At 50.3% G+C, this 14645-nt stretch overlaps 1 protein-coding gene across 1 annotated transcript in view; it reads right to left on the reverse strand.

Annotated features, from left to right (window-relative positions):
- The window catches only part of PI4KA (phosphatidylinositol 4-kinase alpha), a 120236-nt gene extending 105763 nt beyond the window's left edge, over window positions 1-14473 (reverse strand). The window contains exons 1-3 of the mRNA XM_072599706.1: window positions 14194-14473; window positions 2817-2933; window positions 1649-1742 (exon numbers count right to left, since the gene is read on the reverse strand). Of these exons, the coding sequence (XP_072455807.1) occupies window positions 1649-1742; window positions 2817-2933; window positions 14194-14325 (343 nt within the window). The 5' untranslated portion in view covers window positions 14326-14473. The remainder of the gene's footprint in view (window positions 1-1648; window positions 1743-2816; window positions 2934-14193) is intronic.
- Window positions 14474-14645: the final 172 nt, after the last annotated feature.

Genomic DNA, 14645 nt, shown 5'->3' on the forward strand with positions numbered 1-14645 from the left:
GGCCAGCCACCATGCCCCATGCTGGAGCATGGACTGTGCATACAGAGGGCTTGTGTGCTGGAGCAGTATGGGCTGACCTAAAGAATTAGGGACACCCTGCCCTGCCCTTCCCAGCCATGCACAGAAGACATGGGGCAACAGGCACTAACTGAGCAAATATTCTCCTGCACTTGAAGTTGAGAGTGCTGAGATAAAAATGAAATTATGAGTGCCTTCGATAGCTGGTCAGTATGTGAAACCCACTCTGCCCAAACTGAATGCATCATGCTCCCCCTGAAGAGGAAGAGGAAGGACAACATGAAACCTGGAAGACTCAGGAGTTGTGGCTGAATTTGAGGAGACCTGGAGCTGAAGGAGGAAGGTGGATTGGGCCAGGGAGAAGAAAGCACCGAAGAGGATAAGGAGGGATGGCATCAGTTGTGCTGTCAAGGAGCTAAGGAAGCAGAGGCTTAGCTAAGGGGTCCTGAGAACTCCCCAGGACAGCCAGCCTCGACAGCCAGTGAGAGCCCAGAGGTCCCTGCCTCCAGAAGGCCCAGAGAGAGGAGCCCATGGGGAAGGGGAGCCTGCTGTCCACCCGCTGCTGCAGCCTATCGACACAGGGGCTCCTTCTCAGAGGGAGGCTGAAGGACACCTCATCACGCTCCTGGTTATGATGGGGAAGGCAATGCTCCTTAAAACAACAACAAATGAAGTGACTCCAAAGAGGGTCAGGGTCATGGAAGAGCCTGGAGACTGTGGAGTCGGTGCCTCTAGCAACAGAAACAGCGCAGGAGGCATGAGGAAATGAAGAGTGGCATTTTGGACATATTGGGGGAGCCAGCACCCCAACAACTAATGACCTACAGGAGCTACTGCCCAGGGAAGGCTGCTGGCCTCAAAGGGATGTAGTGGGTGGGTCCTGGGCCTGGAGTCAGGAAGAGCTCAATTCTAGCTGTGTGGATGGTGAACCCCTCTGGGCCTGACCTCTTTCTCTAATGAGGGGAGGACGGAGGACCCTGAGATCCTTCACGATTCAAGATCTATACTCCTCTGGCCCCTAAACAATCCTGATACACAGGGTAACAATGAAGGTCTTCAAGGTTCCTTTAAACTCTCTGGAAACCAAGATAGAAAAGAAACAAAGCTATAAACCACATGAAAAAAAAATCATCTCCCCACCAATGATTCTGAAAGAAAAATCAAAATGCCGTAGTCCCCACATTGGTCTCCTTACTCGTTGATGTTTCTGGCCTCAATCTGCTGCCAGAATCAAGCTCAAAGTGTCTCTGTCGTGGGAGCAGCACCCAAGGCGCCCAATACCAGGGTCCTTCTCCCCCCGCCCCAACCAAGATGAAGGATCACAGGAGAACTCTGGGACGCACGGAGCACACCACATGGACACAAGGCCATTACAATGGGCAGACACCCACTGAGAACAAATAAGGACGGTCCCCAACAGAGGAGGAGTGCAGGGATGGTGGGCGGGGCAATGTGTCTGCAGGTCACAGCAAAGAGAACATGCATTCATCCACATGCTCAACGTACTGAGGTCTGGGCTATAAAATCACCCAGGGGTTTAATGAGATCTCTGGGGGGCCCCGAGTGGGAATGGCCGTTGGCATGTTTATGTTTCTCAGCTACATTCAAAGAAAAATGAACAATGCATCACCTCGTTTTTTCCGTGCAGCACTTTCTTCAATCCAGTGCACTTTGGGGAGACCCCTCAGAAGGCGAAGAAGGTAGGGGATAATGTGGTCTTTGTGCTGAAAAAGAAAGAGATGCACACTGAAAAAGGAGTCAGCAGATCTATTCACCAACCCCTGCCCCCCATAATTACTGAGCCTGACCCCACCAACACTGGGTAAGGTCCAGACGCAGGGGACGTAATGCCTGCTCCCAATACCATGAGTCCAGCAACAAGAACGACTGAAGGAAAACTCCAGCACACCAGGGTGTGAATACCAGGGAGACCTAAGAGAAGGCAATGCACCCAAACCAAGCACTAAGGAGAGCTGTGGGTAAGAGGAGAGATCCTCTGAGGCTTGGGAAAGCAGAGACTGAAGAGAAAAGAGAGGGGCAAATCATGACAGAGGAGGCCAGCCAGGGAGGGCACAGGGGAAGGGTCACCTCTTCCCTAACCAAGGACGGCTGGAGAGCTGTAGAAGTAAGGGCGGGGTCTGCAGTACAGAGCTGGGGAGAAGAGGAAGAACAAAGTGGCCAGTCTCTACTGAAAGAGAAGGTGACAAAGGGACTGAGCGTAGTGTCTGAAAGAGTCTGAAGATGGAACGTGAATCCTAAGATTTTAAAGATGTGTCTATTAAAATAACGATGCATGTTTATTATTCAGACATCTGTGGATTGCGTACATTCTTGAATTAAATAAGATAATTTAAACATCGACCACTGGGAAACAGAAACTCTCCAATAACAGTCTGGCAAGCACTCGCTCCAGTACTGATGATTAACTGTTCATTTGGGCACGCTTCCTCTCCTGGCCTCTTTACCTCCACTGGTCAAGAAAATGGATGGCCAAATTATCCCATGGTTTTCAGAGAAAATTGCAAAAATTCAATGGAAAAAAGTGTTTAAATAAAATGAGTCATTTTTAATGTGCTTAAACATTCAGCACCCTCATTAAGCCTACATCTACTACTAAATATGAAAATAATGTGCACCAGATTCAAGTTCTATCGCATAAAAATATATTTCTGATTTTATATTAGTCTGATTGACCTGTTTTCTTTAACCTCATGACTTAAATCAATTCTACTCTGAGCAATACATTTCATCACCAGGTATATGATCACAAGGAACATGCAAGCTATTAAGAACCATACCTGTAGATTTGATTCAATAAGAAAAATCCCCAAAGCGATAACAGCATCTCTCCGACGTTCATCTAACTGGAAAATCCCATGAAAATCAACAGGACACATGCAGAGCAGTTTCTCAACCTAATCAAAGGAACAAAAACATGTAATGTCATCAAGTGAAAACCAGCCCTGAATGGGACTGGATCGGAGCTACAAAGCTTCATGGGGTTCCTCAGAAAAACCTGGCCTATTTCACTTGGACAATTCCATAGGAGAGATCATCTCCAAAATGGATCTGAAAGAAAATGATCAAGTCTGGTTAAAACCACAGGTCAGTGATCATGCTTGAAACTTTTTCCAACCCAGAAAAGCACAGGCTAGAAATGTCTATCACAAAGCAATTCCCACCACAGTAGAAGCAAAACAGTCTGGGAAATCTCACCCAACCTGGAATCCAGACAACAGCAGTGAAAGGAAAGAAGAAACAGCTACACTACCAAGTCACTATTCGCAACAGAAACGCCAACAGACATTTGGTATTGGGTAAAAAACAGAGTAGATCAATGGAACTGACTAGACAAATGAAAATCAAAACCATAAGCCTCAATAACCAAGTGTTTGATAAATTCCTTAGGAGAAAAAACCTTCCCAATCTGATAAAAAATGAGGAGAAAACTAGAAAGCAGTACAGCAAAAATTAGACTGAAGCAGCATTTTATGCCATATCCTACCTAAATCCAAAATAGATCCTGAGAGATCGCAACATTAGAAATTGGAAAAGAAGGTCATGAACCTCTCATAGCTATGGGGAGAAGGTATATTCTTAACCAAAGAAGGGAGAGATTTATAGAGGATGAGATGGATAATTAACTACATAAAACTGAAAGACTTCTGCACAAACAAAACTTATGCATCTAGGTTTAAGGAAGAAGGCAGCTGAAAAGGAAAAAAACAATCTTCCTATCAAAGTTCTCAGATAAGGGTTTGGTATCCAAGATACATAAACAACTAACAGATACCAAGATATGACCAAGAGCCATTTCCCATGAACAAACAACTCCCAGAAGAAGAAATGCAAACTATTCACAACCTCAAGACAGCTCCAGATCACTAATGAGAAGAGAAATTCAGCTGAAACAACCCCAATGTCACAGAAGAAAAAAACAGCAGTGGGCACTGGAAGAGCTGAGGTCAGATGGACACACAGGTGCATTGTTGGTGGAGTTGTGAATCAGTACAAGTGACTAAAATGTCCATAGCTTTTGACCCAGAGATTCCAATACTAGCCAGAGACTCCAAGGAGATCATTCAGTCAATAAACAGTTAATAAGCACACACTATAGGCCAGGCACTGTGCTAAAGGCTGCGGATGCAAATAAAGGTAAAAGACAGTCCCTGACCTCAAGGAGGTCCCCATCTAACAGGAGACTATGTACAACCAAGTCCCCAGCAGAGGGGAAGGAAGCACTGCAATTTTGAAGGGTGGGGGAAGGAGGGACGTTAGCTGGGCCCTACAGAAAACCAGGCAGGTCAGCGGCCAGACCTGGAGGGAGCCGAGAGTAGAAAGGCTGGTGGGAGAAGCATCGAGGAGGGAGAAGACTGGCAAAGACAAACCTCCACTTACACCAGAACACTCACAGCAGCACTTTCTGTAGTAGCAAAGAAACAGAAACACAGGAGATGTTGACCACCCCACAGGGACTGGCATGTGAATGCAAAGGGCACATTATTGTGCTCCAGGAAATGGTGACTGTGCTGAATATAGAGAAGCATGGAAGGCGCTCCTGGACCTGACCCAGAGGGAAGTGAGCAAGGCCAGGAAAACAAGGATCGCGGTATAATACACAGGCAGCTGGAGGGGCCAGAGCGCATGGAGCCCTGGGCCTGGAGTCAGGAAGATTCAGCCTCAGATGCTCACTAGCTGGGTGACCCTGGCCAGTCCCTTCACCCTATATGCCTCAGTTTCCTCATCTGTAAAATGGGCTGGAGAAGAAAATGGCAAAATCCCTCCCATATCTCTGCTAAAGAAACCCCAGATGGGGTCATGAAGAGTCTGACTGGACCAAAACAATTGAACAAAAATAATACAAATGGAAACAAGTCCAATACGGAGAACAAACACAGGCCAAAGGAGGGGGAGGAGAAAATGCCCCCAACCTCACTCTTCTGAAGAAGTGAGAGGCCTACAAGGGTGGGATATCACAGGTATTTTCAAACTTTCCCAACACGCTGACCAGTTCTGCTGATTTTTTTCTATCCTTCCTCTTTTGTTTCTTTAACAAATATTCTTTGTCACATGCACTGGCTCTCTTGGAGGGGGAGAAAAGAGAGAGAACAAGATATCCAGGAAAGTACAAAAGGGAGCCACAAAACCCATTTTTAAAAATAGCAGCTGACGTTAATGGAGCATTTTCTCATTCCCCAGGGATTCCTGATTCTCCCCAAAGCCCTAGCAAGGAGGCAGCACAGGAGAGAGGAAGGGGTGGAGATGACCCCGACACTGAGCTGGTGAAGACAGAGCAGGCCCAGGAGGCTCTGGGCCACTCCTCCATCTTTGGCACACATGTGTGATAGAACTGGAAATGTGAAGGAGCGCCATCTTTAAAGGCAAATGAACAAACGCTGGACAGAAGAGCAAGAAGAAAGTGCAGGGCTGGGAAGTCAAGGGTGAAGGAAATAAAATCCCCAAGCAGTAATCCAGATTCGAGGCTCTGCACTGAGAGCTGCCCTCACACAGCCTCTCTTCTCCCCCTGCACTCTTGGGTGGCGGATCTGGTAGCCCTGCTCACTCACATGATTCCTCCTTCCCCGACTCCTGGTCCTGTCTGGGAGGCCCCGACCTCTCCCAGCCTGTTGCCCAGGATAAGTGCTAGCTTTCCCTTGGCCTGGTCCTTCCTCCCCAGCCTCCCACAGTGCCCAATACGCCTCTCATTGGGATCCTGGGGCATGGCCACTTCTTTGCCTGGTGTAAGCCTTGTCTTTCTTCATCAATCAGCTCAGGTGTCAACCCTTCCATTCAGTCTTCCCTGATTTCTTCCTGGCTCTAAGGAAACCCTTCCCTCTGGTCCACATCCCACCTGCTTTGTTAGTTTGAGCTCCCCTTTGGACCGATCACTTTTTAACTTGAATTCTTTTTGGTAGAGGTCAGGAATCCCAGACCCTTGGAAGCGGGAAAGGGCCTCAAAGGCCACTGAGTTCAAATCGTATGTGAAAAAGAATGCCCTCGGAGAAGAACCAGGAGAACACTGGACACAGCAACAATGTTCAAAGACTAACTTGGATAGACTTGGCTCTTCTCAGCAACGCAAAGATCTAAGACAACTCCAAAGGACTCATGATGGAAAACGCTACCCACATCCAGAGAAAGAACCATGGCGTCTGAATGCAGATGGAAGCACACTGTTTGGCCTCTGTTTTTCTTGTGGTTCATTCCATTGGTTATAACTTTTCTTTACAACATGACTAACGTGAAAACATGTTTAATAGGAATGTGTATGTAGAGCCCTGTATAAGCACGCTGAGCTTGTGGAAGTGAATGCTGCAAACTAGAAATAAATAAATAAAGTTTTTAAAAAAGGAATGCCGTCTACACCTCCCTAACTAGTGGTCACTGATCTTCTGCCTCAACACTCTGGGTCCCATAGGGAAAGTTGGCCTGACTGTTCAGACATTTCTAGGAGTCAGGAAGCTGCTTCCTTGATTGAGAGAAGTCTCCCTCTCTCTGACTCCTCCTCCTTCTTTCTGGTTCTGCTCTCTGGGCCAAGCAAAGCAAGGATGAGTCCCTTCCAGGAGGTGGCCCTTCAAAGGGTTCCCACATGGCTATCCTTTGAAGCCATTGTGGCTTCAGATTCCATGCTTCCTGTTCAATGCCCATAGATGCCATCTGGGCCACGCTCAGATTTGCCCTGTCCTGGTGTGTAAGCTTCCTGAGGCCAAGGACGGGGGCTTTTCATTTGCTCTTGCCAGCATCCTCAGAGCACCTTCTACAAAGTTGGCTCAGGTCGCCTGAGGACCAGCTGAAGGAACTGGGCTTTTAGTCTGGAGAGGAGACAGCTCAGAAGGAACAGGACAGCCACCATCAAGTATCTGATGGGTCATGTAGAGATAAGCTTAGATTGGTATGGTTTGGCTGGACCAGTGGAAATAGGTAGATACCATAGAGAGGTTGATTTTGGCGGAATCTTCGGGGTCTGCCCAGGACACTCCCCACCTCCAGCACCTGGCCTTGTAGAACCGTGCTGGTGTTCTTATCCCTTCCTCCCCACCACATCCTCCGTGAGTCACCATTTTTGTTTCTGGACTCTTCATGGCCCCACTCAATGCTGACAGTGCCTTCCCTCTGAGGTCCCCCCTCTTTCACCCTGTACATATCTTTTATGACCCCTCAAGTTAGAATGCAAGCTTGGGGCCTGTTTTTGCTTTTTTCTGAATCTCCACAGCTCAGCTCACAGATTGGCACATGAGCAGGTGCTTAATCAAAGCTTGCAGACTTGACCTCAACACTTGTCAGGTAGGCTCTAGTGGTAACTGGTCTGTCATATGAGTTGGATTTAATGGTAACTGAGTTTCCTGGTAACTCTTATGAGAGACAGCAAAAGTGAAGTTGCCACAGCAGTTACTATTAGCTGATGAAGTCATTGAGAATAAGTCAGATAATCAGAAGGCTAGCAGGTTATAGGTGGACTCAACCAATCAGGAGACAGACAGTGGCCTTCAGAAAACCACAGAATCAGGACAGGGGCCGATCTGGCCTGAACTGGTTCAGAAATAGGACCAGGAATAACTGGGAGAAAGCCTTTCTTCTTGGCACTTGCTTAATAAGCTCCTTGCATATGAACTTCTCCGCCCAGGGGGACAAAAAGCACAGAATTAGGCACATTTCATATGTGAGAGAAGGGAGGGGAAACATATGAAGGAGGTATGTAATGGATATGTAAAGAGGGTGGTGACCTAAAGGGGAACGGACCAATCCATCCAGCCCCTGATGGGAGGACTGTTTCAAATTAACTGTATATACCTCATCTGGCTTCCATACTCAGCGCTCCCTCCTCCTGAAAAGAGGGTGGGGGCCTGCTTTGGCCAAAGTGTTCAATTCCTCTGAACTCTGCTGCAATAAACTTTCCTTGATACCTAATTAGTGTCAAGCATATCTTTAACATTCTCAAATTCTATGACTGTTACCAATTTTTTTGTTAAATCAGTGATCTTCATGACAGATATTTCAATAGAACAGTTCAAACGAAAGTCAGCTTAGTCAAAGACTGTCCACAAGAGGACCACTAGGATGGTGAAAGGCCCCTCCTACTCTGGATTTGTTCTTCTTGGCACCACAGGGACAAACCCCAAGCAACGAAAAGTGGGAAAGATTAGGAAACATTTGGGCTGCCAGAAAGCAGAGCTGACCCTCCCCAATTCAGCCCTTTCAATGACCCTCTCCTACATCTCACTGCCCTCATTAATTTACTCCACTTAATAAGCCATGATTTAATGGGAGATGACGATGTAATTCAACAGATATTTAGTAAAATGGAAACACTGGCTCTTTTTAAAGCAATTACACAGTAGATGCTTAATAAATTCTTGCCGCCTTGACTTGTCCAATGTGACTTGCCCAGGGTCCACCAGCTGGGAGGTGACTCAGTCAAGATCTGAATTCAAGTATTCCTGAATTTAAGTCACCTCATAAACAAGATCTCTGAGGTCTCGGAGGGGCAGACAATCCAACACACATACAGGATCGACAGAAGGTCAAGGTCACAAGCAGCATTTATTCCATGCCTACTGTGCAGCCGGTGCTGGGACAAGGCCAAGGTGGGGAACCATGTGTGACCTTCTAGGTCCTTGGGTATGAACTTTTGGCTGAGTCCCTTTTATTAAGGAGGATCTATAGGGCCATAGTGGCCTTGAGGCTGCAGGTTCCCTACCCCTGTCCAGGCAAAGACCATGAAAAACTCTCTGGGACTTTGCCTAGCTGCCCAAACCCATGCCCCAGGAGCTCATTAGTGGGAAAAGCTCACAGTCCTGCGGGATGTCATTTTCCTTGGGATTCTGCTTCCTTGAGGGCCTCTGATTAGAGAGGGATGCCATCACCAGCCATACCTTCATTTCCCATAGGTTTGCACTGGTCTGGGGCCCCATCCCCCTCAGTGGGGCCCTACTCAGCCACTACTCTCCTGTCTCTCCTCTCCATCTCCCTTGGGGGTGTAAGCTCCTCAAGGGCAGGGACTGGATCCCCAGCACTTAGTCCAGGGCCTGGTACTTAACAAATGTTTGCTGACTGACTAACAGAAGGCAGGACCCCCGCTGGACCCTAAGAGAAGGATCTTGCAGGCAGGAATGAGGACAGACAATGGGGTGGCCTGCTGACCAGAGAGTAAGTGCAGAAACTAAGTCCAAAAGGTACCAACCATTTGAAAGAGATGCAGACAAACGGCAAAATTCTCCTTTATAAACTGCAGTTCTATGTCCTCATGTAAACTGTTTTCAACTCTGGCAGAGGTTTGTGATTAGCCAGGAGAGAACTTGTGTCTCAGCTGAAGCGTGATACCCAATTAACTCCCCCATTAGCCAAAATAAGACATTTGACTCCAAAGAAAAACCAAAAGATGCTTTTAACATCATAGTTGAAAAATAAAAATGAACAATATTGTTGCAGAGTTCTAAAAAAGAAAAATGCTCTTCTTCTGAAAAGTGTTACAGGGGAGAATGGTAGTAACATGTCCCTTTAAAGATTACTGAGCTGGGCATGGCAAGATGGCTGGGGGGAATTGAGATTCCAAACCCAGGGGCTCTCTGAGAAAGTAGATCAGCACGGAGTGAGCAAGGGCCTGAGCCCCAAAGCCTTGGAAACAAGGCAGCACACTGTAAAAGATTAGCAAACCAAGCCATGCCCTCGTTTTTAAAGGTCCAGCTCTGGTGACTTCATGGGGGCTCTAGAATTCTCCCCATCTGGGTGACTTCATGGCGTGTGGGCATTTGCTGCCCCTTTGTGACAGTAGGAAGTTGCATGAGATTCGAGTAAGATGACACACAGCTGCCGGTAGGAGGCAGGATCTTCAGGACTCCAAGGCGCTGGCCACTCACCATGGCATGCCACCCCTCTCTGAATGGTCAGCTTCATTCCAAACATCCTGGGTGCCAGATGTGGCACCATAATGGCCAGGGCAAGCCTGCCTTTGTATCCCCAGCACCTGGCACACAGTAGGCCCTTAATCAGGGCTGACTGACTGACTTGCAGCCACCCCTGCTGCTCATCTGCACACATCTGCATCTTGCTCCCAGGACAAGGAGAAGGCAGACCTGTCATTATCTCAAGCTCTGTTCTCCACTAACATCAGGCCAGCGTTCACAGGGGCCTCCAGTTCTATGTCTCACTGTCCACAGAATCCTAAGCACAAGCAGGACTCACTAGTCAACATTTGCTGAACTCCATGGAAATAACACTGCAAAGGGATGGGCACATCAGAACAGGAAAAGTCCATCCAGGTGCCCACATCATGGATCACTTCTGTAGTAACAAGGCATTCTGAAAAGCAGGAGGGCTCCTCTCCTCCCCCCCTCCCTACCCCGGAGCGATCCCAGTAACACTGGCACTCAGGAAAGCTGGAGCCCCTGAGCAGACCTAGTCCCAAGCTCCAGCTGCTGGCAGTTGTGATCGGTGGCGGGTCCATAACACTGTATATTGGCACCCACAGGATGGCCCTCTGGCTGCCGTGCTAGCTGCCAGGCTAGGAGATGGCAGGCACTACAGGCCCCCAGAGGCTATCTCTTGGGGTTCTCCTGTCCAGCCTCTCCTGTACGCCTATCTCCATGTGTCATCTTTTACAAAGGCTAGTTTTCTGTAGAGGCTACAGGCCCACAAGCCTTTCCTTCCTCCTGGAAACCAAAATCTGGTAGCCCTTAGGGGGCTTCAGGTCCTGTTACTAATATCCATTGCTTGTCCGATCCTTAGGGCTGTTTCCTTGTTGCCTCTACAGTGTCTCTCTCTCTCTCTCTCTCTCTCTCTCTCTCTCTCTCTCACACACACACACACACACACACACACACACACACACACACACACACAAACACACACATACACACGCACACGCACACTCAGAATTAGAGCAGAGGAGTGAGTCACACACACACACACTCAGAATTAGAGCAAAGAAGGAGTGTGGGTCCCTCCCCCAAGCATGAAGCTATCTACCACCTCCCTTTTCACTCCTACCTGCTGCCATTTCCAGCCAGGGTTTGTTTCTCCGTGCCCCCCCCCTCCCCAATAGAAGCCAGCCCCAGCTTGGCCTCCAGGCAAGCAAACACACAGGCTTCTGGGAGTGACTGAGGGCCTTGGGTTTCTTTGGCATGTAATTACACATGACACACTGCCTTCCTCTAGAAATAAAGGCTCTATGAAGGCAGGAGCTGTCTCACATTCAGAGCCTGGCACACAGGAGACATTTAATAAGCTTGCTGGTTAAGGGTTTTCACTTCATGGAGATGAGGAAATGAAATTAAAAGATCCCTCCTAGGCCTGCCCCCTCTCCTTCACTCCAATGTATCCATCCACAAGCATTCATTAAGTGATTGACACAGAGGTAAAGACAAAGCAGTCCGAGAAGATCACAAGTACATATGGAATAAACTAGAGGTAGTTTGGAGAGGAGAGCCCCAAGCAGGCGGAAGGATAAAGCACAGCAGAAAAAGTCACGCTTGGGTGGAAAAGAAGCCTTCATGCACAAAGGCTGCAGAGATAACTGCATTTCAGAGGAAAATCCCACTCCAGAATCACAGATCCTTCATGGGGAGAGCTGGAGCCACACTGGGAGCCCCAGGGGTCCAGGGCTTGGCCAGGAGAGCTGCAGTGGAGGAGGGAACAAAAAAGGGGCCTGGCTACAGGCCTCTACACCATCCTCCTCTCTCCCAACTTCCCCCTTCCTGAAAAATCTCACTCTGCAGGCCAAGAAAAAGGAGGAAAGAAGGGAGTGAAGTCCCAAGAAGATGTGTCAGGAAGGAAAGGAGAGGGCCTGGACACCGCACTGGTCAAATGCAAGGTAGCTGCCCATTCGATGGTTATTATTGCCTGCACCTGGGAAGTATGGTGTCCTTAAGGAGCTAATGGTTTTACCAAGCAATAACATAGTAGCTTGGAACGAGATTTAATAGATCAAAAAGAGATAAACCTTTTGTTTTGGGAGTGCCAAGACCCACAAACTGGACATTTCAACTAGCAACAGCCAACATTCCTCCTGCTTCATTGGAAAGCAGCACTCAGTGAATATCACATCACACCCTCAGACTTCAGGTCCAATTGCCCTGACTCAGCCCAGCCTCTTGGCTCATCTGAGACACCAGAGTTCGGAGATGCCTCAGTCAGTCACAGCAGGTCCCAGGCCACAAATATTTACCTAGATTTTCAACTTTTCTCCCTGAATACTTTTCATGGACCATTCTCTGAGACCTCCACTAAGACTCTCCTCATGGAATGATGACCACTGGCTTCCAAAGGCTAAGTTGGCAGGGCCTGCCAAGTTGGACAAGCTTCAGGCACCAACCCATCCCTTAAGAGTGTGCCTGGAAGCCTAGCATTCAGTGCCACTGCCAGACTGCTGGCCATCAGGTGATGACTTTGTTCTGGATACAGGAACTCTTGGAAGTTCATCCATTCAGGGGAAGCGTCACTCACAATGGAAGGACTGGTGGAAGGCTCAGCCATCCTTATGTCAGGAATGCTTGAAAGAATACAATATTTTCATGGAACGATCACATGTAAATTGTAAAATGTAACAGCCATCTAAAAATAGAAACGCAGGCCCTGCATGTCTGCTCAGCCAGGAATACGAAATCTGCAGAGCTGACACAAGAGTCTGGCAAGCAGGCTCCCATACTAGAAACGGGTGTTGGGAAAGCAGAATTTGAGGGGTTTTCTGGATAAACCTACAGAAACCTACCGTATGGACCTCTTGCCCTACAGCACCATAGAATCTTGTCTACCCATATGTCAACCTTCTAGAACCTTCAGGCTTCCAGAATAACCCGGCTCGCAGATATGGTCGGAAAAACAAAACAGAAGCCTCAGCAGCAGCCTGGGACAGGACGTCTGATGGGCTCTGATTGCTTTGGTCAATGAAGAGAAATGCATGCTAACTGACTGGCATGGTCTATGAAAAGGCCAATGCTGAAGTGAGAAGGGAGAAGGATCCAGGGAGCAGACAGAGGTCAGCAGCCAAGGAGGGCCAGCCTGCCTGGGCAGGGCGGGGGGCCAGCCAGAGGCGCACAAGAGAGAGGCTCCATGGGCCAGGCCCACAACCCACACCGGGCCAGCCAGCACCACCCCTTGATAATTTCAGAAAGCATGAACAGTTCTAGTCCATTTCAAAAGGATTTCCATGCCAATACAGCTAAAACCACTTCAGTACAAGCACCGGATCCCTGAGAACACCGACCCAGCCAGCCTGACCCATCCTCCAAGAGGTCTGGGCAGCCAGTAGTAACCTCTGCTCCTTTGGGCTCCGCACCAGCCCAGCTCCCTGCCCTGCGCCTTACTGACACCTCCAGAATAGACCGTTTCAAACCCCCCTTCCCAGCCCTGTTGCAGACTTGCCATGGCTCGGCGCCCCTGGAAGGCGCATCTAGGGAATCCTCACTGACAAAGCTCAGCCCAGGGGCACCCTCACCAGGCCTGCCCTTCCAGCTCTCTGGAACCCTCTGACCCGCTGGGGCCTGCTCCATGCCTACTGCAGAACCGAACCGTGACTCCCGACCAACAAGAAAAGGCGGCGGCAGCCCGGGGCCGGAGGGAGTCTCGGCTTCTAGGAGCTCCTTCCACAAGCCGGACCCAGCACCTGAGACAGGCCCCGCCGCAGGGTCCCGGCCTGTGCCCTGCGTGGATCGCTGCTCCGGACACACAGCCCGGTCCGCTCTCCGGGCCTCGTCCTCTTTATCTCCCGCACCAGACGCACCTTTCTCCCAGCCGGGTCCTTCCCTCTTAGGTTTCCTCATCCCCCACAAGGAGCACGAGAAGCCCCCTCCCCTCGGAGTCAGTGCCCGCCAAGGCCCCGGGGGTAAAGCGGAGTGGTCACGGCCCGGCCCAGCAACAAGGGCCTGGGGGCCGGGGCGCGGGGAGACGCCCCCCCCCGGGCTGCCGTACACAGGACCCGGGGCGCCCCCCAGCACAGAGCCTGGCACAGGAGGGGCGTCCGATGCCCGTAGGACCCCCAGGGCTCCCGAGAACCCGCTCGGTGCCCGGAGCCTAGGAGGCCCTGGCAGGCCAGCGTGGGCTGACCGAGCGCCCTCCAGCCCTCCTCTCCTCCCGCCTCAGTCCGTGACAGCCCGGCCCGGAGCCGCGGGCTCGGCGCTCTGACGCTGCCCCCTCCCCTCCCCCTCCCCTCGGCCCCCTTCCCCCCCACCGGCCGGTCACCTTGTCCAGGGCCGCGGGCCTCTGCACGGCCAGCGAGCGGGCCAGTGACAGAACCGTGTTGAAGTAGAAGCCGCGGGCGGAGTTGGGGAAGGAGCCGGGGCCGGCCGCCGCCCGGGTCGCTCCCGCCGCCATGGCCCCCAACAGAGCCGCCTTCCTCCGCCACGGCCTCCGGCGTCTCGGCCCTTGAGAGCTCGCGCCCCTTCCTGGCCGGGGGCGCCACGGCGCAGGCGCAGGCTCTGCCTGCTTCCGGCTGGCAGCGCACGTGACCTGCTCTGTTGTCAACCCCGGGGGCGGGGTCTTCGGGCGGGTCCACCACAACGGGAGGGGGGAGGAGGCGGAAACAATCGTGACTACAGTTCCGGGCCGGAAAAAACACCCCTTTAAGCTCGCGCATAATGGTTTGATCCAAGGGCGTGGCCGCTCACGCTCCCAATGGCTGGCTCAGGGGCGTG

This window comes from Notamacropus eugenii, chromosome 4 (genome assembly GCF_028372415.1).
Source record: "Notamacropus eugenii isolate mMacEug1 chromosome 4, mMacEug1.pri_v2, whole genome shotgun sequence".
Lineage (NCBI taxonomy): Eukaryota > Metazoa > Chordata > Mammalia > Diprotodontia > Macropodidae > Notamacropus > Notamacropus eugenii.